General features: G+C 40.1%; 1 protein-coding gene across 3 annotated transcripts in view; it reads right to left on the reverse strand.

The window, feature by feature from the left end:
- KIF6 (kinesin family member 6) overlaps positions 1-25,518 on the reverse strand; it is a 392,154-nt gene that overhangs the window by 253,680 nt on the left and 112,956 nt on the right. For all 3 annotated transcript variants that reach the window (XM_045498079.1, XM_045498078.1, XM_045498080.1), the window contains 3 exons: positions 9,626-9,832; positions 1,433-1,576; positions 403-489 (listed from right to left, as the gene is read on the reverse strand). In XM_045498079.1, the coding sequence (XP_045354035.1) occupies positions 403-489; positions 1,433-1,576; positions 9,626-9,832 (438 nt within the window). The remainder of the gene's footprint in view (positions 1-402; positions 490-1,432; positions 1,577-9,625; positions 9,833-25,518) is intronic.

The raw sequence follows: 25,518 nt of genomic DNA on the forward strand, positions 1-25,518 counted from the left end.
ACTGATGTTTTCTGAAAGGCCACCAGCTGCATGTAAATATAAGTGGATGTGACTGCATCATACACATCCTCGGGACTCACTGCACATCTTGGGAGCAGACTGATGGGACTGCAGGTGGCAGGCCCTTGAGTCAGACCATCTGCACCTGAATCCTGGCTCTGCCGCTTATGGCGCTGTGACTCTACACAAGTTATTTACCATTTCTGTGCCTCAGTTTTGTCATCTGTCAAGTGGGGATGGAGTTAACATCTACTTGTGAGGTTGTCATCAGAATTAAATAAATTAATACAGTTCCAACACTTAGAACACTGCCTGGAACAGAGGACGTGCTCCTCTAGTTTTGCTCACCTACGATATACTTTTTTCTTTTTTTTTTAACATAGTAAGTTAAAAGTGGCTTACCAATCTGGGATCGATTTCTTCATTGAGAACAGCTTCATTCTTTATGAGAGCCACTCGTTGTGCAAATCTGCAGGTAGATATAGACTCCTAAGGAAGCAAAACAACTCCTTAAAATGTTATGACTTTGAGAGATAAAACTTAATTTTTGTTCACAGAAGAAAGACGCACACCTAAAGAGTGATGTGTATAAAACACAATGAGGAATCAGTCTTCCAAATTAGGAAGCTTTGCTTTAGAACATTATTTTAATAAAAACTTTAATAAAAATTTTATTTTGGCTTAATAACATGATCAATGCCCAAACTGTGGGAGATCGTGAGGTCCTGAGTGGCGACTGGTATGTTTTTTTCAACTATTGATCTATTCAACCAGAAAACTACATATACAAATCATAATCATAGCAGGTACTATTATAATTCACAAACATGAAAGACTATAAAATAAACATTTGTAACAGACCAAAAAGAGAGGCTTTTCAAGGCATCTTAGAATGCACTCAGGGCTTGGCCTTGTTTTGAAAGACACCCTGCCACTTCCTGCTTTCCTCTAGCAGAAAAGTCTAGACCCCGGGCATTCAACTGAAATGTGTAAAACGCCAAGCTGACTCTAAAGCAACCCAGGAAAGCCAGTCAGAAGCCAGCCCCTGACAAAACGGCCTGTGCAATGCGCTCAGCGACACGTCCAGGGACACCTCTTGGAGGTGCTTCCAAGGTATCTCAGTATTCAGGGACAAAACGGAACAGAAGCTAATGAGTCTCTTCTCTCGTGTCTTCTAGCCAACATTACTAACCCACCAGCGGGCTTCCCAAAACCCGTGTATGAGCCTTCTTCCCACCATCCTGCGCTGTGTGAAGTCCATTCTCAAAGGGGATGATTAAAATGCCGGCAAACAAACCAAAGCTGTGAACTCTGCAGGGTATTTGTGTCTGAAAGCAGCTGAAAAGATGGAAACCCACCCAGGACCTTTAACTCCATCTCATAAACTAGCAACAGAAACTCAGACTGAGATCCCCAGAAGGAACCAACATACGTCGATATTCCTTTTCTCTAAAGAGAGTGTTGCAATCATGGTCGTCATGCAGTTCCCTCCCAGACTGTCTCTTAGGACACTGGTCATCATGGAGTTCCTGTAGGGAATGTGGGAACGGTGTTTTTCTGAAAGAGCAATGATCACCTATGGCACAGTAGAAAAATAATGGCATTAGATTAGCAGAAAATGCACATTTGACAGTCAACTAAGCTGCAACTACAGTGAAAATACAAACAGAAATCACAACAATGCAGGGTGACATCTAAAACTTGGGCTCAGAATAAATATCTTTACAATATTTGGTATAATAATGGTGGAAGCAGAGGGAAGTAAACTTAGCAAAAACATACCACCGTGAATGCTGTAATTTTTAGACAGATGATATAACTTGGTACAGAACAGGGTATGTTATTATCCTGTTTTCAGCCATTGGAAAATTTATATAAAAACTCAAGAGTAGGGGCACCTGGGTGGCTCAATTGGTTAAGCGTCTGACTCTTGATTCCAGCTCAGGTCAAGATCTCACGGTTCCATGAGATCAAGCCCAGTGTCAGACTCTGCACGCTGATAGTGCAAAGGTTGTTTGGGATTCTCTCTTTCCCTATCTCTCTGCCCCTCTCCTGCTCGTGCTCTCTCACTCTTTCTCAAAAACTAAATAAACATTTTTTTAAAAAAACCTCAAGAGTAGATCATGCCAGATTTTTTAAATACTACCAAAATCGATTGATATGACCCATCTTCAAGGTAGAAGAGGCAGAACAGTATATAAGAACTATGAGACAGCAGGGGTTAGTGGTAGAGACCTGAGAATCGGGTGCCACGTTGTTCAGGTCTGACATCCTAGCCTTACTAGGACAGGTTGCTCAACATCTCTGCCTCAATCTCCTCAACTATAAAACAAAAAATAGTATCTCCCTCATAGGAAGCTGGCATGATTTAGAGTTAAAATGTACAAACTGCTTTAAGAAGTACCCTGCTCATAAGAAGTGCTCTATATGTGTTTGCTACCATTGTAAGTGATGGGGGAAGTTTATGTTGGTTCTGAGTCTCGTTCATCTTACTTTTCGCAAGTGTGTTAGGTACTTAATGAGAAGGAGCTAGCTGGATGAAAGGCTGCTGTGGGCGTTCCCAAAGGAAGCCACCAGGGGTTCGGGGTTTTCCTGGAAAGACGAACCCAGTGCTAGATGCCCATCCCAAGCATCAGGAATAAGTCACTCACAGATGTGACTTGAAGGGCATCACCAGGCCCTGACTCTCGAAAATACTTCTGCCAACACCTGTCACTGTTCTGATCCTCCCCGCTCTCAGGTGTGTAATTCCCACCAACAGAACCTCTTCTACTCCCTTGGTTTACAAAACAAGATTGTTTTTGAGAGCTGTTTGGAGCAAAAACACAAACGACCACTGGATCTCGCTTTATTTTGCTGACCACACATTTTACTGCAAACCAGGTATCCTGTAATATTTCTCTCAATAATTACTTCTCCACTCTCAGAAATGAGGCCTTCACATCTTATCCTTTTGTTTCAAACCTCCACATGGCCTCCTCTCCCTGCCTTTAGTCTGAGCTGATGGCCGCACACCTTCCATTAGAAGTGAGCAGCCTGGGGCGCCTGGGTAACGCACTTGGTTAAAGAGTCCAGCTCTTGGTTTCTGCTCAGGTCATGATCTCATGGTTTTATGGATTCAAGCCCTACATGAGGCTCTGCACTGGCAGCACAGAGTCTGCTTGGGATTCTCTCTCCCTCTCTCACTCTGCCCCTTCCCCATGCATGCTGTCTCTATTTCTCTGAAGATAAATAAATAAACTTGGAAAAAAAAAAAAAGGACCTAGTCTCTCTTACGACTCAACTTTCCACAAGAGACCTAGCTCCATCAAATGGACACCCTAGTGTGGAACTGGGAGGTGAGTCATGAGAGGTGGTGGCCACAGGAGGAAGATCAGATTTGTAGGAAAATGTGGTGGCAAAGGCATCTGGTTTCTTTGAGGAAGCTGCAGGAACTTTCTGGAGTCCAGGACTTAATGCCCTGAGTGCCAACTGGGGTAATGGTAATGTTTTGCAGAGCAGTTCAGTGGTGTGGTTGGATGTGTCTCCTGTTTGCTCTGCTCCTAGCTGGATAGTATCCAAGTCCAGCTCTCAACTTTTCTTGAGACTCTTTATGTTTAATAAACTCTACACTGCTTAAATTAGCTACAGTGGGTTTTCCAGTTCACAACTAAGAAATCTGACTAATACAACATGCACTTGACGCATTTACGTGAAATAAATGAACAAATAAATGAGTAGACTAATTAGCTTCACCTAGGAAGACAGTGCGAGGGTCAATAGTATGCAACGAGATTTGGCAGAACTGAGTTTTGATATAATTGGAAAGGAAGTGGGGAACAGGGCAGACCCAAATCTGAGTGGCAAGATGGTAGGTAGCAGGGGACACTGAGCAGAACTCCAAAGCCTCAGAGCCAAGAGGACAAATGAAATATCTATAACAAGCAAGGCAGGCCCAAATATCAAACACCAGACCAAACAGGGAGGGGTTGGTGGGACGGATGTGTGGAGAGGGTGGCATTATTAATTATGAATCATAATTAAGTATCTAACAGTATTGTAAGTACTTTGAAATTCTTTCATAAAACAAGTGTCACTATTTTTTTCCTGTTTCAGGAAATAATATCTCTTCTATTCAACAGCTTGATGAAACTTAGATGATATGAAAGAGAATACGCTTATTAAATTTCCTGTTGGTATTCAGGTAAATGGAGTTTTTAACTTGCTTTTGGTTGCAATGACAGAAAATGTACAAACTGGATTTAATCCTAAGGGAGATGTATTGGCCCATGTGCAATAGGAAAGTTTTAAGGAAAGGGCAGTGCTACCACCGAGGACTTAGTTTTCACCAGTATCTGCTCTACCTTCTATGTTATAGAAGTCTGCCTCTCTTCATGGCCACCAGATGGCTGACCAATGTTCTTATTTATAACTGATGTGGTAAAGTTCTCTAATTATTAAACATACATTCTGAGCTTTCCTAGGGACAAACATGGGTCACGGGCCCATCCCTGAACCAATCACTCTAGCCAAGGTCCCACCTAGCCTACACTAGTCAAGGTCTACTCCTAGAGCTGGGATGGGCCCCTGGCTGCTACTCCTGCAATGAGTGTTATAGAGGCAATCCCAATGTCCTTTCCAGAAAGGGCTCTAAAATTGTTCAAGAGAATAATTAAAATTCAAAATGGGATTACGGACTGGAAAGCATGGTCTTTAAAAATGGGGGAAATGAAAGCAGTGCATAATAAAAGAAAGAACCCAGGACACAGAGGCAGAAACCAGCTGCACACTTGTGTGATTTTAGGCGAATCTCTTACCTTTATTAGTCTCTATTTCCCCACTTGTAAAAGTGGGATTAGAATGCCTGCCTATCTCACAAAAATGTTTTAAAGATGCGTAGAGATAGTTTCTGGAACAGTAAAACAAAATGTACCCCGTGTTTGCAGGGGTGTCCAGGCTATGTTCTTTATGATCCCTTTGGACACTTGCTACAGCCATATAAATCCAGTTCTGGACCATTTCTCTCCAAGAGGGATCTTCTCAGCTCTAAAGGAGTTTGGGGATACCGTAACAAGCTCAGACCCCTTGGAGCAGATACAGATCTTCAGAGTGACCCAGAAATGGCTGGTATTTGGGAGAGAGGCAAAGGTAGATTATTCTTTGTGGGGCAGCTTTGGGCTCTCTGAATTCAGCAGGAACCAAATGATCCACATGGCACAGGGTAAGGAGGTAGTATACAACCTGGATTCTTTTTTTTTTTTTTTAGTGCCTACTTCCATTGGGATTTCATGTACAAATACAACAATATGTTCCTGAAGGCATTCTTTAAGCAACAAAGAGTAGAAACACATCATATTTAACAGTATCTCCAACTATCTTGAAACTATGCCTAAAATCAATAACTCAGATTGCTATTTAATGAGTTAAAGAGATTTTCCTTTAAAGAGCTCAGAAGCACATGGAAAATTAGCCTCTGAAAACTGACAATGATTTGGAGCGGTTACAACTGGCACTGGCACCATTAGTTTTCCTCCTGAACACACACATTTAGTGGAAGCCAAATGGAAACGAAAACTCTGGGGAAGTCCCACTTATGGGGGGTAACTGGCTGAAGGTGACCCTGATTCTGATTTCTGTAGAAGCAGAGAGCAAACACTCTGTTCCCAGTGGTTTCTCACTTGATGTTTGGGCTGATAGAGACCGAGGGTCACACCAGGGGCACTTGGTGAGGCTTATGGTTAGAACAAATACGTATACCCCCTTCCTTCTCTTCCACAGACTTAATTTCTAGGGCCAAGATGTACCCTGTTATTGTGGCTTAAAATGTTTTCGAGGAGACTTTTTGGAAAGAGGACTGCATACACAAGGAAATTTCCAAAACCAACAATGCTCTGACAAACAGAAATTTATTTACTTATGAGCACAATAAGGTGCATTCAACTCAGAAAGGTTGTGCCCTGCGAGCAGGTGTAAGGTCCATAATTGTGGCCAGAATGGCAGTGACGGTTCTTCATGGAATTTCTACAAGTAGTGTGGGATAATAAATGTAAGAGAGGTTACCGAATTGTCCTAGGACATCTCCATATATATACAGATATAGATATATATAAAATAAGATGGAGAAGATGTAATTAATTACAAACATTTACCTGAATTTCTAATAGAGCATTTATCTGACTATATGTAAGGATTTTTTTTTGAAAGAATGAGAGTGCGCACACGTGAGTGGGGGAGGGGCACAGGGAGAGAGAGAGAGAGAGAGAGAGAGAGAGAGAATCTCAAGCAGGTTCCACTGTGGAACCAGCGCAGAGCCCAACTGTGGGGCTTGATCCCACAACCCTGGGATCATGACCTAAGCCAAAATTAAGAGTCAGACACTCAACCGACTGAGCCATCCAGGCACCCTGTAAGGATCTGTTTATTTGCTTTGCTCCTTCACTGGATAACACGATAGCATAGACTATCTTCTCACCCATGCATTTATCCCCATTGCCTAACATAACTTGTAGCACTTCACGGACACTTAATCATAATTTGTTGAATGAATGAGTGAATGAATGAATGAAGTGAGTTAAACTAAATTGTGTTACACGTCCAGTCTCGTTAGCCCCATAATCAAGTCCAACATAAAGAAAACCTGTGTACAAAAGTCCTGTTATTTCATTAATGGTATCTGCGTGCCTCTCTTTATTATTCCTATTCCCCTGTACTCCTTGGATCTCTCTCACTTACCTCTTTCTGTGTGAAATTCCAAAATTTCTCTACTACCCACCTATTCTTCTCTAGCCGCAACTCCTACATTTATTCAACTTCACACATCTATGTCCACATACTCCAGTTTCCTACATTTGTGTCCCTCTTCACTCTTGGACTAACCTTCCCCTTTTTCTCTCTCCCTTGTCTTATGCTATAACCTCCACGAAGACACTTGTGGATCAGTGTAAGCAGTTAACAGCTGGAGTGACGCATTGGGTGAATATGAAACAGATTATTTACATTCTGAAAGCCAAAGGTCAACGACATGTGAATGTCACTGTAGCTCTGGGTCAATCGAGCCCCTGTACTGGAGCAAAGGGCTAACGGACTCCAAGTTCCCACTGCCTGACATACACTAACCCCAGCCCTGCCTGGTTCCCTCCTACTCGTTCATTGAATCTTTGCTTAATATCAGCCCTGAAAGAACTTTCATTCCCTCCACCTTTCTCAGTTGAAGTCTGATCCCCGATTACAAGCTTTCCTCACCCCTTGGCCTTTTTCTGCACAACTCACCTGGACTAAAACCAAGTATTCAATGACTATTTATTCCACGCACATCTCCCTGCACCAGCCCATGAGACCTCTGGGGCAAGGACCGTTTCTACTTTGCTTGGCACTATGCTCCAGTGCCTGGCACAGTCCTCAGCATGCTCTTGCTCCTTGTAAATGTTTAAGTACATAAATTCGTTATACAGGAAACCAAATGCACAGGGCCACCAAGACCACTCACATGAGGCTGATATTATAAGAATTGTGAAGAGTAGGGGCGCCTGGGTGGCGCAGTCGGTTAAGCGTCCGACTTCAGCCAGGTCACGATCTCGCGGTCTGTGAGTTCGAGCCCCGCGTCAGGCCCTGGGCTGATGGCTCGGAGCCTGGAGCCTGTTTCCGATTCTGTGTCTCCCTCTCTCTCTGCACCTCCCCCGTTCATGCTCTGTCTCTCTCTGTCCCAAAAATAAATAAAACGTTGAAAAAAAAAAAAAAAAGAATTGTGAAGAGGAGAGATGTGGGGAGAGAAATAGTTCTAATGACAAGTAGCAGCTTACAGAGGTTGTGCTAAAATGAAGAGAGGATTAGGGGCAGAATGTTTTCGTTGAGTGGTAACAATCGGTGGAAATTCTGATTCAACTAATGAATATAATTTTGTATGAACAGATGGGCATAATGGGAATTAAAGCCAACAGTGCTACCAACTGAAACAACTAGGTATATTTCTTTGAAATAAAGCACTTTGAATATAGTCCATCATGTTTTTATATCAATGTTTTGTAAGTGTCCTATTAAGTAAATGCTCTGTTAAAGTAAAAGTAGTGTGTAATATTTGAGTAAGGAAGAGCTAGGGAAGCCTGAATCTTGTCAGAAACACTAAAATGATCTGAACACCGGGCAGGTCATTAATCTCTGGGTGCTGCATTACGGGGGTTTATTTGGTTAGAGCCTAACTGCATGTACTTTGTTCAGATACAACTCCCTTAGGTTTCTCTCAATCTGCTTTTTCAGCCAACTTGACCATTAGAAAGCATTTACCATCAGGACAATATCAGTCTCAAAAAGGGGGGAGGGGGTGTTTCTGTTTGTTTTTTCAAATCTTTTAGCCTCCAACACTCATTAGCAAGTCCTTCTGCCTTGCCAATATAGTCTGCACTTCTCTACTCCAGGTTTTAATCATGCTCCTCTTTTTTTTTTTTTTTCTGAGAATTTGGAAGTAGTTGCCATCTTTAACATTCAACTCACAGCACTTCACTCACAGAGCTGAAAGAAACTTGAGAAATCATCCAATTCAATATGCTCATTTTAAGGGGTGAGGATTTTTTTCTGGAAAATTTATTTGGCTAAATTCAGATGAGCTCTCTTATCACCTGGAGTCAAAATCAGAAATAAAAAACAGAGCACACACTGGGGTAGATCGTAGTAAACTTGGGGTAGGAGTCGGGAGGACAGGTAAGGCAAAGAGAACCATTGCAGGATCACAATCACGAACTCAAGTCACCAGAAGCCAAAAAAGATATCGGTCATCTCTAAATTATGTTCCTATAACTAAGCCACAAGCCTGAAAAGATAGGCCACAGGAGGCCATTTATAACCTATTTTCACACCCATTACAAACTTTACAGTAAAAACAATAAGGTATAGTAAGAAAACACATGGGCCTTGTAGCCAGGCAATTCAAGATTCAACTCCTCATCTTACTGCTAGCTGGTAACCTTGGGAAGGCCTCAGGAAGATCTGAGTTTTAAAATCTACAAGATGGAAATAACTAATACCTTACATTGTAGGTAAGGTTTAAATGAAATGGTATATACAAAATGCTACCCCAATGTTCACAGCAGCATTATTCACAATAGCCAAAAGGTAGCAACAACTGAAGCATCCGTCGATGGATGAACAGATAAACAAGACATGACATGTACATATAATGAAACATTTCTCAGCTTTGAACAAGAACAGAATTCAAATACATGCTACAGCATATGAGGGACTTTGAAGACATTATGCTAAGGGAAATAAACCAGGCAGAAAAGGACAAATATTGTACATTCCACTTATATGAGTATCTAGAATAGGCAAGTTCATAGAGACAGGGAGTAGAACAGAGGTTACCAGATACTGGAAGCATAAGGAAATGGAGAATTACTACTTAATAAGTATAGAGTTTCTGTTTGGGGTCATGAAAAAAGTTCTGGAAATGGATGGCGGTGATGGATGCACAACACTGTGAATGTACATAACGACACAGAATTGAATACTTAAAATGATTAAAATTATGAAGTTTATGTTATGTGTATTTTACCACAATAAAAGAGGAAAACAAAAAACAAACATGTTAGCAGAGTGCCTAGTAAAGCGTGTCAGCAAATGGTAGATATAGTTAATCCCGTTGTGCCCATTTTACCTGTTCTAAGTAATGAAGGGACAAGTTGATGTACTTGGCCTCTGTTAGAAGTTGGCCTCCCACTCCAGTCTTTGCAACTCGCTCTGAACCAGCCAGGTCAACCAAGTGAAGTTTGGCATGGCGGACGGTCGCAGATCCTGGCTCCTTGCTTGATAAGTGAATAGAGAAAATGCAGTGGGAACGAGTTGAAGCCTGGTTCATTGGAGTCTACAAAAAAGGAATTGCAAAACAAAATCAATGTGAACAATGAGCATTTTCACAGAATCTCAAAAAATTTAAATTTATGTTTCTGATGGTATGACACTTCCAATGAAGCCAGTGCTGTCCAATGCAACAAAAACACTTGTAGCTGAGACCTCTTAAAGTCAGTTATATTTAATGTATTGTCTCTGGAAAGACTGATAACAGATGTGGATGGGTTGATTCAGAAAGTCAGGAAAGAGTTTGAATAAGGTAAAGCTTGGGTCTACTTACTAATATGATAACTTAATGTCATTACATGACCACAGTTCCCACCTTAATCTTGGCTAGCCATATTGCAGATGCTCAATGTGAATGAACATCATGGGGAAAAAAGGTGAGAATGGGTGCACTGGGAGAATTCATTACACACTTGTAATAAACACAACCAACAGACAAGGATGACCAGTATCACTGCTACTACCCAACAGTGAACAGGGGGTCCCAGCCAATGCAGTAAACAAGAAAACGAAATACAAGTCATCGTGACAGGAAAAGAAGAGATGAAAACATCATTATCTGCAGAAAATATGGTAGTCTACAGGGGCGCCTGGGTGGCGCAGTCGGTTAAGCGTCCGACTTCAGCCAGGTCACGATCTCGCGGTCCGTGAGTTCGAGCCCCGCGTCAGGCTCTGGGCTGATGGCTCAGAGCCTGGAGCCTGTTTCCGATTCTGTGTCTCCCTCTCTCTCTGCCCCTCCCCCGTTCATGCTCTGTCTCTCTCTGTCCCAAAATAAATAAAACGTTGAAAAAAAAGAAAATATGGTAGTCTACAAAGAAAATGCAGGAACATCTATAAACTGTTAAAAACTAAGCTAAAAACTAAGAAGTTTAGCAGGGTTGCTGGATGAAAGATCAACATGCCAAATTAGAGAAGTTCTAATAACCAGCAATAATTAATCAGGAAGTATAATATTACTTATAATGGTAACAAAGACAATGAAATAACGGGGGATTAATCTTATAAAAAAGTGTGATTTGTAGGGAAAATGATAAAATAATATTAAAAGATACAAAAAGAAAACCTAAATAAAAGGTGTCCTAGGTATTAATGTACCATGTCATAGATGGGAAACCTAAAAATGAATCTGTGCATTAATTTCTCTATATTAACGTACATAACCAATGCAACTGAAATAAAAATACCACATGTTATGTTTGTGGAACAGGGCAAATTAATTCTAAAAAACAGATGGAGCAAATATAAAAAGTAACAGAAACAATTCTGTGAAAGAAGCACAAGAGAGGGGAGCATGTCCTGCTATACATCAAGGCATATCATAATGCCATAGTAATTAAAACAGTGTGGTATTGCTGCAGGAACAGATAATGAGATCAGGGAAACACGCTGGGCTCGTTTTGAAACTCTGGAGAGGACAGAAGTGACCTCACACCATAATGGAGAAAGAACAGACTAATTAACAAATGGTGCTGGAATAACTGGCTATCCATCTTGAAAAAAATAAATAAATTTAGGTTGCTTCTCACACTTGATACACAAATAAATTCCAAAATGTATTAAAGACTTAGGTGTAAAATAACACAATTTTAACATTCATATAAGAAAATATGGAAGCATATCAGGACCAATTCAAGGCAGTCATGGATCTTTTATGATAAGATATTAAACACAAAAATGAATTAATTGAAAGTATTTGACCAAATTATCCAAAATTAAAGAACTTCTGGGTGATAAAATCTACCACAGAGTTGGAAGGCTGGGAGTTGATGTTTGCAATCCATATAGCTAACAAAAGATTAATGCTTGAAATAAAGAACCTCCACACATCGATAAGAAAAAGGCAACTCTGAAAAAAAAATGAGCAAAGGATATGAACAGGCAACCCATAGAGAGGAAACCTAAAAATGGTTAATTAGTATTTGAAAAAAAATGCTCCAACTCACAAATAGGCAGGACAAACAATTAGAGCCATAATGATAAAGTATTTCACTCACCTCTATCAGACTGGAAACTTTTAGAAAATGGAGTCTAACAAAACAAGATTTGTAAAGATACAAGGAAACAAGAACATTTATATACTGCTGGGAGGAATATAAAGTAAGAACCTCTTTAGGAGAGCAATTTGACAATATGTGGTAAGGTTGCAGATGCATATAACCCACAACCCAGCAACAGACTCCGAGGTGTATTCCTGGAGAGAAGTCTGGAACAAGTCTCACTGGGGGAGAGTGAAAAGGGGTGATTGGTATGCACACATATGGACATTCATGCTTGGGTATTGCAAGAAATTGGCACAAGATGTACAACCTAAATGAAAATCTGTGGTAGTAGAGATGAATGAACTTGGATAATTCAAACTACAGGGAAGTCAAAATGAAGCACCTTTTGGGTAGATTGACAGATGGGTTTCTGAACTGCTGATGAGAAATAGCATGTTAAAGAATGATGTAAACTTCGATGATCAAAATGATATCTATGACAGAACTCAGGTACTCAAAAAGAAGTATCACCTAAAAATTTCATTCATCGCTCTAGACCTTAGGTCATTAAAGTATAAAAATATGGACTGGAAGAACACAGCAAATTAATGCTAATGGTTGCCTCTGTGAGGGATACAAAGCAAAAAGGCCACAAGAGGACTTCAGTTGTCTCTGTAATACCCTATTTATTTAAAATTAGCAGAAGCGGACTCTTGGGTGGCTCAGTCAGTCAAGCATCCAACTTTGGCTCAGGCCATGATTTCATGGTCCCTGAGTTTGAGCCCCGCATCGGGCTCTGTACTGACAGCTCAGAGCCTGGAGCCTGCTTCGGATTCTGTGTCTCCCTCTCTCTCTGCCCCTCCTCTGCTTGCTCTCTCTCTCTCTCTCTCTTTCTCTCAAAAATAAACATTAAAAAAATTTTTTGTAATTATCAGAAGCAAATTCTGATACCTAAAAATAAAATTTACCTAACAGTATTCCAAATGACTGTTCATGTGAGTAAGTGTATGCAGCTCCCCACCCCTGCAAAATGGGATTTAATAAAAGAATTTCCATATGGATGCACACGTATTCAGAGAGGGTAACACACTCGGATGCTATTTGAACCCGAAATTCCTTCTGTAAATCTGAGTTCTTGATATCTACCATTGTTGATTTACACCAACTACCAAAATACACAGATGTCAAAATCTTGGCACTGTGTTGGTGATGATGATGTAGCTAGTGAGTTAAATAGGCTGAAAATGTGACCCATTACTCGTTGCCACAATAACCATACTCAGATCTGGCCAGTGTGTGATTTTGCATGCTGAAGTGGACCAGCAAATAACTGTGCCTGTAAAACCGCAAACTCAAATTTAGAACCTAAGTTGAGGTGTTTCGAAAGTGACTGGAAGTTATTTGCAGAACTTAAACATGGGTTTCACGTCACTGTTATATTCGCCCAACAATAAATCCTACAGTACTGGAACAAAAGTCAAATTGACAATCGATAGAAATAAATAACACAGAGACTCTCCCCGACATCTGTCTTCAGCTTCCAAATGGATCCACTGCAGTCACAATAAAATGTGGCCCATTAGCGAATAATGGAAGAGTGTACCGATTTCAAAGGAATGTGAGATTTACATCAAATTAAGTTGTATTTCTGGAGTCTGTAATTAAAATGCAGTAATATGCTGTAGGAGTCCATGCCTACAATTTTGTAACTTCCCATAAATATTTCCTGCATGAAGTAGTAGTTGGTGTCCTCTTAGCTAAAATTTTCTTAAACCTCAGAAAACATTCTTTATGTGTAGCTGTTTAAGTGTGATCGAATGTGCTGGTGTCTGCTCTGTGTTTATTTAAGGGTGTCTATATGTCTCACAGGCATGCCCCTACATTTGTCCTTTTAAAGGTAAAACCGTATTAAAACATTTCTGAAACTGCCTAAGAACAGATGGCACCATTTAGGCAGATTCATTCAAATTTAAGTGCACATTTTAAACAAATGTGCTCTTGGCACTAGAGACTATGTCTTTGGAAAAATGTTAGTGATGATTAATCATCTGCATGCAGAGAGCTTTCACATTTCATATCAGTCTGTGGATACAGCTCTGCGTTAGGCAGCACAAAGACTAGAAGGAAAATAAGACATGGAACTTGCCCTCAAGAAATTTATAATCTAGCTCAAGAGCTAAAGACAAAACAAGTGAAATGAGAGGGAATGCTGAGAAAAAGGCAAATTTGCAATACAGAAAGGGGTCTGTTCTCAAAACTGAGCATGCTGTCCCTCTAGGTAATACCTAAGAACACTAATCATCCCCTCATCCTGGAGGCTCTCTACCCACCCTGCCCCTCCTTGGTTTCTAGAATCTACACTGTCCTGGCACTTTCTCTCTAACTGCTCTGTCTCCTTTTCCTTTACTGGACGCTTTTCTCCCCAGTCCCGAAAACACGCAGGTCCCAAGCCATGGTCATGATATTTCTTCCCCTTGGAATGGTCTTCGTTGATAGCTCTGATTATCACTGAATAGATACTGTAGTGTAGTTTAAAAGTCACAGATCAACGGTCTTAGAATGTGGTACTGAAACACCCGGTTTCAAGCCCTGGTTCCGTCACTTACTGTTAAAATATTAAGCAAATTGACATAATTTTGGTTCTTGTGTCTTTGTAATCCCTATAATAAGGCTTGCTTTGCTGCAAAGAGCTATACTGAGTATGGAAGTGGCCCATGAACTGTGAAAGGTCATATTAATGTCCATTCCTGTTGATATTCACTCTATTCAGATGCCTCCCATATCCTTATTTCCAACCACAGTTTCTCTGTGCACTAGATTAGAATGTCTACTGATAACTGCCACTAAAATGCCTTGCCAGCATCTTAAACCTAATGCTCCCCAAAATAAGCTCATCACTTTCCCTCATTCTGTGTCCCACACATGGATGTCCAGTCCATTCCTCTTGAATTTACTTCTACTTCTATCTCCAAATATCCTTGATCTCTCCTCTGGGTCATGACATTCTCTCCTTATTAGTCTCCCCAAATTTACTCGTCTCCTCCAATTGTTCTCCACGTTGTAGAATAATATTTTTAAAAAAACATATTTGATTACATCAGTTCTACCTATATTTCTGAATTAAACTATCACATCACTAAGACTAAATATCTCTAGTTCCTTCAAGTGTGTTCCTCAGAATATTTTTTTTAATATGGCAGTCACTCTGACACTCTGAATTGCATATATTCTTTCTAATGTAGACTAACCACAGCAGAGGACACTGGAATCCAGGCAATCTAAATCTAGAGTTGCTCGTAACTAGCACATGAAGTGTTCTACCATGTTTGCTCCACCCTTTAACCCATGATATGAAATTTGTTTGGGAAACACACACACATACACAAACATTTATTTGATGACTGACCTGTATTTGATTAGTTTTTACCCCAAGTTACAATCACTTGAGATAATTATGGAACTTTTTTCTTTCAATTTTGTGCTATCTACAAATGAAAGTATCCTCATCCAAATAATTTGTAAGAATTAATAAGGCAGAACAACATTCCATGAACACTCCTACTCTCTACTCTGTTAGCAAACAGTTATGGGTATTTTCCAATTGGCTTTAATCCAAGTACTTTCCTATACCTTCAATTTCTCTGTATATCCCCAAAGATACTTTTGAGATACTTTATTAAATAAATTGGATCTATTTGATCTATGAGTTTTTATAACCTTATCAAAAAAGTGAATAGAATTAGTTTAAGATGAATCAATGTTGACTCTTTCCTAATTGCTTACTGATCATTATTTAAGAATGCTTTACCAGATTCTTGTCTTAGGGCTTAGTATCAAAAATATTAACTTGCCGTTTTCCAAATATATTTTCTTCCTCGGAAAATAAGAAAGTATATGGCTTTCTTTAATGGGGTAAAAGTCTAAAAACCCAGGATCACTGGTCCCTTATAGATTCATCATAATAAGTTCCATTGGGAAGGTTACATCCTCTAGCAAATGCTTTCCACTTCCTTCTTCCTCCCACCTAGATTCTGAGCTCCTTGAGGCTGTCTTAATCATCATTGTAACCCTAACATAATACAGCATAATAGTGTTCAAAAATACTTGTTTAATTGCTGACCTTATTCATTTCTAGCTTTCTGGAAGCTCTATGGCATGCTCCATAATTTCTAAAAATCTCCATATCATTCTAAGACCACATCTGCAAACTCCTTTTTCCCCCCAAATTCTTTAAGTCCATGGAATTCATTTAAGTCTACAAATTAGAATTATTTGAAAAAGTAAGATCGGGGTGCCTGGGTGGCGCAGTCGGTTAAGCGTCCGACTTCAGCCAGGTCACAATCTCGCGGTCCGGGAGTTCGAGCCCCGCGTCAGGCTCTGGGCTGACGGCTTGGAGCCTGGAGCCTGTTTCCGATTCTGTGTCTCCCTCTCTCTCTGCCCCTCCCCCGTTCATGCTCTGTCTCTCTCTGTCCCAAAAATAAAATAAACGTTGGGAAAAAAAAAAAGAAAGAAAAAGTAAGATCGACTCAAGTCTCCCTACCCATTGTGCCTGATTCCAGAGATCTCCCACTACCCTCTACATCTTCAACTGCCTTTTCTCTTACCTAGAATGTCCTCTTGCTGGTCAAGTATTGCCTATCATTTCTGACTGGGAAATGTATGTCCTCTTCCTCCTCCAAAATAAGCCTACTCAAAATTAAATTACCTCCACGAATTCTCTTGGACAATTCACAAATGGCACTAGCTATTGTGTTCAAAAAGGACATTTAACATTTGTGCGTAGAGTAGAAGATCATTAATATTCAAACTCTGGAAAAATCCAAATGATGGATTTTTCCAAATGGATTTTTAAATGTTTAGCATTTTAAAAATTATGACATAATATGAATAAATTTGCTACAGGGGCAGAGAGGGGTGATGGTGTGACCTATCAGGCCTCAGATGAGTGTTTGGTGGCCAGCCCACTTTGCATGATGTAATTATAAAAGGTACACATTATAAAAGGTGACTCAAAAGTGACCCTGCCAGACAATAGTGACTTCAAACTTTCCATACAAAAGGGGCTTGGAACAGCAATGTGGCTGTGGATGGTACTTGCAACGGCTTTGGCAGAGCACTTTACATAATATAGCATCAAATCAAGAAAACACCACATGCCTACACTGAAGACTGAAATTCCTTCTCCTACAGCCCTCCAAGCCATTTACTGGCACTGGCTGGCTTACCACTCTCAGAAACTATTTCATAAGTTTAAAAATCTCATATTTCACTGCATAAGAATCATTTTCTACAAAGCAGGACATATTCGGAGGCTGACAGAAAATTTTGCAAAGCGATGGTATAGTGGCAAGAATTGGTGAACATCTTCAAAAGGCTGTTCAGTCATCTTCCCTTATGGATTCTGAAGATACACAACAACCAAGCCTGGTGCTCGATGATTTCAGAACACATATTCTTTTGCAGTTGTTTTTATACAGAGTCTTATTGGCAGATCAACAAGGATTCCCTGTGAATTGAAATGTTCACCTTTTTTTTTTCATTATTTCACAATAGGGTGTGTGTGGGAGGGGCAGTTATGTGTGTGTGTGTGTGTGTGTGTGTGTGTGTGCGTGTGTGTGTGGCTATTTTCGAGACTGAACATTTTGATTTTAGGGCCAAAAATTGGTAAGTGAAAAATGGTTTTTGTGTTTACATAATATACTATTACGTTTTGGGTAAATTTTTTTCTTTTAGTCAATCTCATGTTTTCAATCAATTTTAAAGTAACTACACATAATATAGCCCACAATGATTTGAATAATCTCTTTAAATTACATATAACATTTTCTAGGATCCTTTGAATGCTTCATTATCTCTTGTCATATCTTATAGTCCATTCCTATGTACCAAATTCTTTTTTTCAATGACTCTCCTATTTTGGGGTGAAATATCTCAACAAGAATTTCCACTACACTAGACTAGGTCTGGTGAAGAAAATCTCTTAGACTGAACAGAGTGTATAATGTATACTCTTGAGATTCTTTAAAATAAACCAGCAAAGAACAAAAACAGCACCACAGAAGCCGTAATCCAGATTTCCACTCCAATTCTCCTGGTCTGATAACACTTTCTAACCCGATAGCCTAACTGATTTCTTCCTCTGCTCATTTATTCTATCCGAATTGAAGACTGAAAATAGTAACTTCTATGTGTTTTCTGGGCTACCCCAGCCTTCAGGTTAAAACTCACCCTTAAGTGATTCCCTAACCTTCCCAGCATTGGCTAAATGATTCCGTATCCAATTCCTCCCATAGCACATGGGTTATCAGGAGGCCCACCACACCCTTGAGGTACACCAACCCGGCCTGGAAGTGAGAACTGACCAAACCGAGTGGTGGATCCTGTGACACTAAAAACACCTGCCTTGATTCTTCCTGAGGCTGTTTCAGAACACAGTGCTTGGCAGCAAAATATCCCCAATTAGATAACCTTCAATTGGAATTAATAATTCTAAACTCCTTGTTTTTCTTTCTGATTTTTCTCTTTATAAGATACGTGGCTTTTAGAAAAGTAGTCAAAATCATTTTCTCTAGTTGCAGGATTTCTAGGCCCAGCATATTGTCAAGGTAGTTTTGTAAAAGAGAAAAATAGATCAGGCACATCAGTTTTGTGTAAAATTCAAAAGCAAGCTTTGGAGCAACCTAGAATATATAATAAGAATTTTCTAGCAAGTATGATTCACCTTTCTGATATCCTATTATATTTTATTATATATCTCTCCTAACAAGTCTGTGATCAATTTGATGTGTTTTTTTTTTTTTTATTTTCACATCCTGTAAGATCTACTAGGGTGACTTAATTTTAGGAAAACTAAATGTCAGAATTAGGGATGGCTCTTTTTCTGCTGGATGTCAGAATTCAGAAGATTGCCTCTCTGCGGGTCACTTCTTCAGGATTTGACAAATGAAAGTCAAGTGCATTTATATCAAAAGCTAAGTATGTTAAAATTGGCCCATTTGCAAACTGAGAAGGAATTTTACCCATATCTTCAATCAGTTATGTCCAACTATCATCTCTGTTTATCATCCTTGAACGAGCTATCATCACATAATCACCAAAGTAAAGGTTTGCTCTCTGAACAATGGAAATTATATGACCCCAAATGTTGCCCTGGCCTCCCCCCCCTTTTTTTTTTACTTGGCTGTGAGAAGAATCATAACAGAATTGATTCTTCAATGGCAACAAGTAACTTATTGCCGTTATCTAGCACATTTTTCACCTTTTACATTGAGTTTAACTTTTTTTTTTTCTTTTTTCCTTTTAAAATTCAGCCTGGCTTAACAATTTCCACATGTGACCATACACAGAACTGGAACAACAATATTATGGGCTAAAAAGTCTAATGACCTCATGAATTGACAGCAGCTCAGAGGGTTTGTCTTTAGGGAAAACCTATTCTGAACACATTACACAGCTCAAGATTATAGGTAAGCTGAAAATACCCTTCACTATCCTCTGTACAGACAAGATCAGTACTGAACTCAGAACTCAGATATACTTTCGTATAATTTTATTCTTATGAAAGAAGTTTATCCCGTCAGATTGATGGTGATAACTCTCAATGCAACGTTTCAGGTCGGACATCAAGATCAATGACAGACAGGAATTCAGGGACAATGTCATTTACGGTAGAGATGCTGAAGGAAGAACTCTAAAAGCACAGAAAGCTACTATTAGAAACATTATTTCTCTCTGCTTTATAGTCCAATCATATTTTTTTTTCCGTATTTTGAAGATTCTGCAGTTCTTTCTATGGCCATGAAGATCTCAGTTGCTGTTACAACTGGCAACACTCCAAATGGCATACCCCAACCTGGTAAAAGTACTTGTTGAAGGTTTTTGGTGGTTTGTAAGACCCCTGTCTCCTCCCTCCTAGCTGGAACCATTATAAGGATTGGATACAAAAGTTAGCTTGCCAGAAAAAAAAAAAAAAAAAAAAAACCTATCAGCGAGAAATGCTGTAAGAATAGCTTCTGTGCTTAAAGCTACAGCCAAAATTGACATCCTGCCAGTTTCCCCCTTGTGTATTCCTGACTTGTTAGATAAGCCAAAAGCAATCTGAGTTATTATCTCAGTTTCTTGCAGAAATGTTGTTACTCAGGGGCTAATCCTAGGCCTCTTTCCTCTCTGTTCCATTTCCTCCCTTCTCTCTATTTTTGTTTTCTATACCACAGCAGAGACTCTGAGTCCTAAAAGCAGCATCTTCCCCAGACCCCTTTTAGCTGGCACCCAACTGGGAAGAGGGGGGGATGCTCCGGCTTCTCCCCTCAGTGCCTCCACTGGCTGAGACTTGCCTACAGAGTGAAGCAGCTTCCTGGCGCTGCTGATCTCTCTCTCTCTAGGCAGCACTTTCTCTCCTCACTTTTTGCATCCTTCGTTATTTTTCAGCCACATGTCTCCCTCTTTCCCCCCTCCTCATCTCCCTCCTCCCCTTCTTCCTCCTTCTTTTTTGCTTCCAATGGCACTTTCATCTTTACAATGGCTTTCTTTTTCTCTGTCATTTCTTCTCTGGCGTCCTCAAACTTGATTTTCATCTTCTGCTCTTGTAATCCCTTCTATATTTTGGAGCTATTTTTTTTTAATAAAGACTATATCGAGGCAAAATTTAAGACTGTGAAGAACACTTCCTCTGCCCCCTGATATAATCAGCATTCAAATATGGGTTACTTAGCCACCCCCCCCACCCCCCGTCGCCCTACTCCATATATATGGTAAGTCTTCAGCTGTTTTCTTTCTGACAATTTTATCTCTGAACATATCCGTCTTTTTCCTAAAGAACAGTCTGGGGCGGGGGGTGGGGGGCGTGCAGCATTCAAATCAAGTTTGTGCCCTGAATACTTTTACTTTATATCTGTTATGTTCTTAGCTCAAAGAACATATACATACTTTCCTCATCCCCCCCCCCCCCAGCCCCCCGAACAGGCCTGGGATGGTACATTTTAGTCACTAACTCCCTGAACTCCACTCACCACACACCATCTTTCTTGCCACGAGCTGAGACCGCTGACCATAAAAATGACTTGTCTTACAGGTTCCGTCTTTGGATCCATCTTTCATAGTGTAGAATGAGTATCTATCTAATACTACCCCTTCCCCCATACTTCCCTGTGTTCTTAGACCTCATCGCTGTAACCAAAAGATCACTGGATTTGCATTGGAGAATTGTGACCCTTTCTTTAAGGGGAAACTCTATCCTAACTGAGGCTGGAGGATGAATGTGTTGGCTCTCAGCACCCTCCCTCCCCATAACTCAAATTTCATAATCTTTGGCAGTTTCTCTCATGGTTTGAGGTTATGGCTATTTCCTTGTTTCACTGAAGATGGCTTCTTTTTCCCCTCTGTTTTTTATATTTTGTTGCTGTTGTTAGAGCATTTCAGTAACAGGGACTGGAGTAAAAATTTCTTTCTCTATGCTTAATTAGAAATGAGACTTTTTTTTAAAATTTTTTTTTTTTTTCAACGTTTATTTATTTTTGGGACAGAGAGAGACAGAGCATGAACGGGGGAGGGGCAGAGAGAGAGGGAGACACAGAATCGGAAACAGGCTCCAGGCTCTGAGCCACCAGCCCAGAGCCCGACGCGGGGCTCGAACTCACGGACCGCGAGATCGTGACCTGGCTGAAGTCGGACGCTTAACCGACTGCGCCACCCAGGCGCCCCTAGACTTTGAAAGATCAATAGAAACTCTGGAGCTAAATTTTTACAGCCAAAAAAAAAAAATTGTGTTTCTCTAACCACAGATATAGAATAGGTATATTTTAACTTTCTAATAATGGCTGTACTATGCCACTTCATTTATTTTAATAAATAAATGTCTTAGATCTCAAAACTCATGGTTCATGCAATACCACTAATCAGGTTAGATGAGAGCAAAATGCAAACCATGATATAACAGAATCACTATTTTTAAGAAGTTATATATTCTTCCTATATCTCATATATAAAATATAAGGAGAGAGAAATGCCTGACATATATAAGTGCTCAAAATTGAAATTTCCTTCCTTCAGTAGATTAAGAAAAGAGATTAGAACTGTCAACACATCTGCTAAGTATTCTAGCTGCCTATTGAGACCTAATAATAAAAGATAGTATTCTTATTGTAATAACAGCAGGGCCAACATGTATTTTGCGTGCTGTGTATTTTGCTCTTCCCAGGCTCAAAAATCTTGGAATAAACTTGTTAATTACATACAATTAATATATCTCTCTTTAAAACAATTTTTTTTATTTGGGAAAGAGAGGGGGAGAGAAAGAGAGTACACGAGCATGGGAGAGGGGCAGAGAGAGAGAGAGAGAGAGAGAAAGAATTCTAAGCAGGCTCCACACTCAGTGTGGAGCTTGATGCAGGGCTTGATCCCACGACCCTGGGATCATGACCTGAGCTGAAATCAGGAGTCAGACACTTAACTGACTGAGCCACCCAGGCGCTCCTATTCAGTGTCCTTCTAATCGTCTTCTGGAATAGGAACCTGGAATACTAACTGCTACCCAAATCTTCTGGTTTCCCACACACACCGCACAAGATCAAGGCTTAGTGTTGTTAACAAACACAGTCACACAGTAAAGCTGCTCTGTCCTTCCTGTGTTGTCCTTATGCTATTAGGTCACGTGTCCAATGACAGTTGTTCCTACAGTTGGCATAAACCTACCAACTCCACTCATGCCCTGTCTCCCAGCTGTGTTTGCACTTCCACAGGGCCACACCGTCACTCCATAAGTTTGATGATGTGCAAAGTCTAAGAAATTACAAAACACATCAGCACAACTCAGATAAATCTTACTAGGTTTTTTATTTCAAGCAAAGAGTCAGGTAGAAAGAACTAATAGGTTGATAGACTGATTATTTGGAAAGTAACCTCTTCCAAAAGGTATGGAGTATCACAAATTTTAAAATGTCAAAGTTGGGGTGCCTGGGTGGCTCATCTGGTTAAATGTCTGATTTCCACTCAGGTCACGATCTCACAGCTCATGCTTTCGAGCCCTGCGACGGGCTCTGTGCTGACAGCTCAGAGCCTGGAGCCTGCTTCGGATTCTGTGTCTCCCTCTCTCTGCCCCTCCTCCACTCATGTGCTCGCTCTCTCTCTCTCAAAAATAAACACTTAAAAACTTTTTTAGTAAAATAAAATGTCAAAATGTCTGGGATGTACTCTGGAGTCACCAACAGGCACAGTGTACCATAAGGCCACTTTTGATTCTGGGCTTGAGATTGTAGGTCTTCTCTCCAAATCTTCCTCTCCCCAGCAATGTGACCAAATGATTAATTAATGACTGGCCAACTAGTTGCCAGGTGCTGAAAGAACAGAGTTGAATAGGACAATAGTCTTATCTTTAAATAAATAATTGCTGGCCAAAAATTTTAGGGTATTTCCAAATGTCACTTAACTTAGTTCTTACTATAACCCTGGAAAGTAGGTATCATTATGCCCATCGTACAGGTTAGAAGTGTGGTTCACACTGGGTCAGTGACTCGGCCAAGGACATACACCTCTCAAGGTGGAGCCAGGAGCAGAATAGGAGATCATCTCCAAAGCTCGTGCTCTTCACCTCTGCCTGGCAGGAATGCATAGTGATTGTGAGGAAGCCACAGAGTGGCCATCAACACTGACTGGAAGAACTCACCTGATGGTTAACTCAGGAAAGGAAGACAGGTGGGAAGAAAGCACACCACCCACCAAAAGGACCCTGGACTCTCCCAATGTTAGCACAAAGTGTTCTGTTCTCACCAAAGGTCCCCTTCAACCAGTTTCATGACCAGTGCTATCTACTAGCTAAAGCATATTATTCCTCTTGAACTCGTCAAGGTCAAGAGCTACACCTGGTATCAATCATATGAGAAATTATATTCTAGGTTATCTGGACACTGGATCAGTTTTCCAGGGTTGCCATAACAAAGTATAACAAACCGGGGGGCTTAAATACCAGAAATTTATCATCTCACAGTCCTTAAGGCTAGAAATCCAAAATGAAGGTGTTGGTTCTTCCCTCTGAGGGCTGTGAGGGAGGGATCTGTTCCAAGCCTCTCTTCTTGGCTTATAGATGAACATTTTTGTGTTCACAGAGCATTTCCATGTATATGTATCTGTCTCCAAATTTCCTCATTTTATAAGGACACCAGTCATATGGGATTAGGGCTCACCCTAATGACCTCATTTTAACTTGGTGGCTTCTATAAAGACTCTACTTCTTAATTAACAAGGTCACATTCTGAGGTACTGAGGGGTTAGGACTTCAACCTATGAACGAGGACGGGGAAAGACACAATTTAACCCATAACAGACATTACTATGAAGTTTTGGTAGAAGACACCCCAGTGTCTTTGGAGAAGACACTATTCTCTTCTCCAAACTGGCTTGTAAAAGAGGCTTGTGTTAGTCTAATGATTCACTCTGAGCAGCACTACAATTCCTTAAAATGAATATTTAAATTGAGCTTTTACCAATGGAAGCTATTTCTAGAGGGAGGATTCAAAATGAACCCTGATTTTGTTAATTCAGGATAGCCTTTTTCAAGATTCAGGTAAAATTCCCATGCCCCAGAAATCTCCGATAAGATCCACCGCAACCTGATGATGACCGTCCCTTTCCATGTGAATGTGTGAATAATGAAGTAGATGCTATTGGGCATCAAATTTCAATTCAAAAAAACAAAACACTTTCTAATATGTAGGATTATTTATCAGTGAGCTATTGCATCTCTAAGCATGGCATCCAAAGCAGAAACCATAAAATAAAAAATTGACTTAGCTATATTAAAGGAAAGAAAGTACAATGAAAAGAAAATCTATAAAATTTTAAAATATTTGCTAAATGCATGACAAAAACAAAAATTTTTATCTTTAATGTTCATTCAGTCAATAATTATTTACTGAGCACCTACTATATGTCAGGCTTTGTTTCTAGGTATGACAGATATGAACAAGACCAAGTCCCAGCCCTCATGCACTCAACAAATCAACCAGACCTACCCTAACACTGCTAGAAAAAAACAATTGGAAGACATAAACAAAAACAGAAATGCAAATGGTAAATAAATTACAACAATTTTTTTGCCTCCCAAATTAGTGGAACTTTCAAATTTTGTGGTACTGAATATGTGCAGGGTGCAGAATATGGATGTGCTCAAAAACTTCTCTGTGAGCGGGTTTCAATCAGCATGTTAATGAAAAACCAAACTGCCTTCATGTTTAGCCAAAGCACATTTAAAATGCTAAAATGGCAAATCATGTATCCAAAATATATAAAGAACTGATACAACTCAACACTGCAAAAACAAATAACCTAGTTAAAAAATGGTCAGAAGACAGGAGCAGACATTTCGCCAAAGAAGATATCCAGATTGGCCAACAGACACATGAAAAGATGCCCAACGTCACTCCTCATCAGGGAAATACAAATCAAAAACCACAATGAGATACCACCTTACACCTGTCAGAATAGTTAAAATCAACAACACAAGAAACAACAGGTATTGGCAAGGATGTGGAGAAAGGGGAACCCTCTCGCACTGCTGGTGGGAATGCAAACTGGTGCGGCCACTGTGGAACACAGTACAGGGGTTCCTCAAAAAGTTAAAAATAGAATTATAATATCAACCAGTAATTGCACTACTGGGTATTTACCCCCAAATACAAAAACACTAATTCAAAGGGATAAGACATGCACCCCTATGTTTACT

This window comes from Leopardus geoffroyi, chromosome B2 (genome assembly GCF_018350155.1).
Source record: "Leopardus geoffroyi isolate Oge1 chromosome B2, O.geoffroyi_Oge1_pat1.0, whole genome shotgun sequence".
NCBI lineage: Eukaryota > Metazoa > Chordata > Mammalia > Carnivora > Felidae > Leopardus > Leopardus geoffroyi.